This window comes from Cibotium barometz, chromosome 63, assembly GCF_041138505.1.
Source record: "Cibotium barometz isolate CiBa-2024 chromosome 63, ASM4113850v1, whole genome shotgun sequence".
NCBI classification, from domain to species: domain Eukaryota; kingdom Viridiplantae; phylum Streptophyta; class Polypodiopsida; order Cyatheales; family Cibotiaceae; genus Cibotium; species Cibotium barometz.
In genome coordinates this window covers 27,987,317-27,989,777 of record NC_141108.1, presented here as the reverse complement: position 1 = coordinate 27,989,777, position 2,461 = coordinate 27,987,317, and the positions used below count along the sequence as shown (strand labels likewise).

Sequence of the window (2,461 nt, the reverse complement as noted above, 5' to 3'; positions counted from 1 at the left end):
AAAAATAAGTGTTGGTGTAGTCAAAATGTTTAACGTTATTATTAACATGTGGTTGTGCAAAAACTGTGTAAGGGACTTGTATAAGAGGATTCTTCTATATTCAACGAATGGAGCACCACATCGTTCGTGAGGATTACTCAACAATTCCAGTAGGTGCACTTCTAATAGCATCCTTATTTCCATGTGGGAATCAAATTTTCTTATTGCACTCATATACCTTTAAGGGTATAGTGGCATGGCAAAACACTTAAAGCTTGTCCGCTGCCCGGTTGTGAAAGCACATTTTTTTTAATTAGGGTTGGCTCCGCCCTCTTCCGAAGTGCTGCTTGTTGCCACCGGCATCACTGCAGCCGAAGAAGAAGAAGCACGAGGAAGGATGGTGCACGTCAGCTTCTACCGCAACTGTGAGTCCCCGCCCCTCCCCCTTCTCTGCCTTTTTGCCTGCGTTTTTCTTGTTTCCAGATCTTCTTGGTTCTACACGTTTACTGTATTTTGAGGCTACTGATCTGCTATCTACATCCTCTGCACATGTTGTTATGTATCTGTGCATGTTTATTTATGTGCATCCATATGCCTATATGTATGTATGATAATCTAAGTATATATGTATGTATATGTGTGTGTGTGTGTGTGTGTTTATTTATGTACATACATGCATGCTACAGTACATAATCATGCCTTTATATTAATATGTCTATCTATCTATGCACTTGTGTTTATGCACATATGTTTGCATTCATGTATGCATGTTGTACCTCTATACCTATGTACATCTATGGATATACATATGTATATGTGCAAATATTTATCTATACATGCTTATATCTGTATATATGCATGTTTATGTATTTTTGTGTATGTATGTAGGTATGTGCCTGTATGGACATCTGCAAACATTTTTGTATACTATCATTATACACTTGTAGAAAGCTATCATGGCATTTTTTTGGGATTACAAAAATAGTGTTCCCTTTTCCCAAGATAGGAATAGTCAGGGTAGGTGCTCTTTAGCAAGAGCATTGGAAAGGGGGAGTTTGAAGAGGTGGTAATGATTAAGATTAAACAATCTCTATGTTATGTATATCGTGCGAATTATTTAGGAAGTTGTATCAGGGAACATTTTGATTATTATTCCCATGTCCTTTCCTGGCTGGAAAATGGGAGCTGTGTGACCCCATTTCCAAGTTTAGAATGGACAACCCATGTCCCATTCCTGGAGGTTATGGGGTTGGGGAGGGGTACCATTATAGGTATAACTGAAAACCATAGAGTTTAATTGAAAGCTGAAGGTGTACTTTTGGTGGACAATTTTTTCCGCCTAAGTTCGTAATTTTTATGGCAGATGGCAAGACCTTCAAGAAGCCTCGTAGGCCCTACGAGAAGGAGCGACTAGATGCAGAGCTGAAGCTGGTCGGGGAGTACGGCCTTCGCAACAAGCGTGAGCTTTGGAGAGTGCAGTATGCTCTTAGCCGCATTCGTAACAATGCCCGGATGCTTCTAACCCTCGATGAGAAGAACGCTCGCCGTATTTTTGAGGGAGAGGCCTTGCTTCGACGTATGTTTCGGTATGGTCTTCTTGAGGAAAGCCAGAACAAGCTTGATTATGTCTTGGCTCTCACAGTTGAGAACTTCTTGGAGCGTCGGCTGCAAACCCTGGTTTTCAAATCTGGGATGGCAAAGTCTATCCATCATGCCCGGGTTCTTATCAAGCAAAGGCATATCAGGTGAGCACCCCACCACCTTTCTATGCTTGAGGTACAGATTTCTTGCTTTCTAGGGCTTGCAAGTATAATGTTAGCCTGATTCCAAAGAGCTTGCTTGGTTCTAATTTTTTGTAGGGTCGGGAAGCAAGTTGTCAATGTAGCATCCTTTCTTGTTAGAGTAGATTCACAGAAGCATATTGATTTCGCATTGTCTAGTCCCTTTGGTGGTGGTAGACCTGGTCGTGTGAAGAGAAGAAACCTGAAGGCTGCATCGAAGAAGGCCTCAGGTGGTGGTGAGGAAGAGGAGGATGAGGATTAGACTGTATTCAGAAGGCTTGTGCAGAGTACTCTGCTTGAAGTCATACTGAGTGCAATTGGCTGCTATCAACATCAGATTGACTGTCTTAAAATCTAAGTTGGGACTTTAGTGTTTTACTATTTAATTAGTACGGACTGTGAGAAACTGTTAAGTTACAACCATGGCTTTAGCCAGAGTTGTGTTTTTTTGGAGTTATTATAAAAAATGGTGTATCTAGTGTTTATGACTGTGGTGCAATCCATAGGGGTGCATAATTTAGGGGCTCTCGTACTTATTATATCTTTTCTTGTTATAACGAGTTATATTCTCCAGGCGTTAGGCACTTGTTATGATTATGTGGACATGATGATTGGTGTACAGTGCTGCTTTCATGGTGGCTTGTTCTTGTGTTTTTTTTCCATTGCTTTTGCAGATTCATCATTACTGCAAAGAGGCCTAA

At 40.9% G+C, this 2,461-nt stretch overlaps 1 protein-coding gene across 1 annotated transcript; it reads left to right on the top strand.

Moving 5' to 3' along the window:
- The first annotated feature begins 201 nt into the window (after nucleotides 1–201).
- Nucleotides 202–2,245, top strand: LOC147603909 (small ribosomal subunit protein uS4z-like). Its single transcript, XM_086795825.1, has 3 exons — nucleotides 202–404; nucleotides 1,343–1,724; nucleotides 1,839–2,245. The coding sequence occupies exons 1-3, from the start codon at nucleotides 377–379 to the stop codon at nucleotides 2,020–2,022; spliced, it is 594 nt and encodes a 197-aa protein (XP_086651951.1). The 5' UTR covers nucleotides 202–376; the 3' UTR covers nucleotides 2,023–2,245.
- Nucleotides 2,246–2,461: the final 216 nt, after the last annotated feature.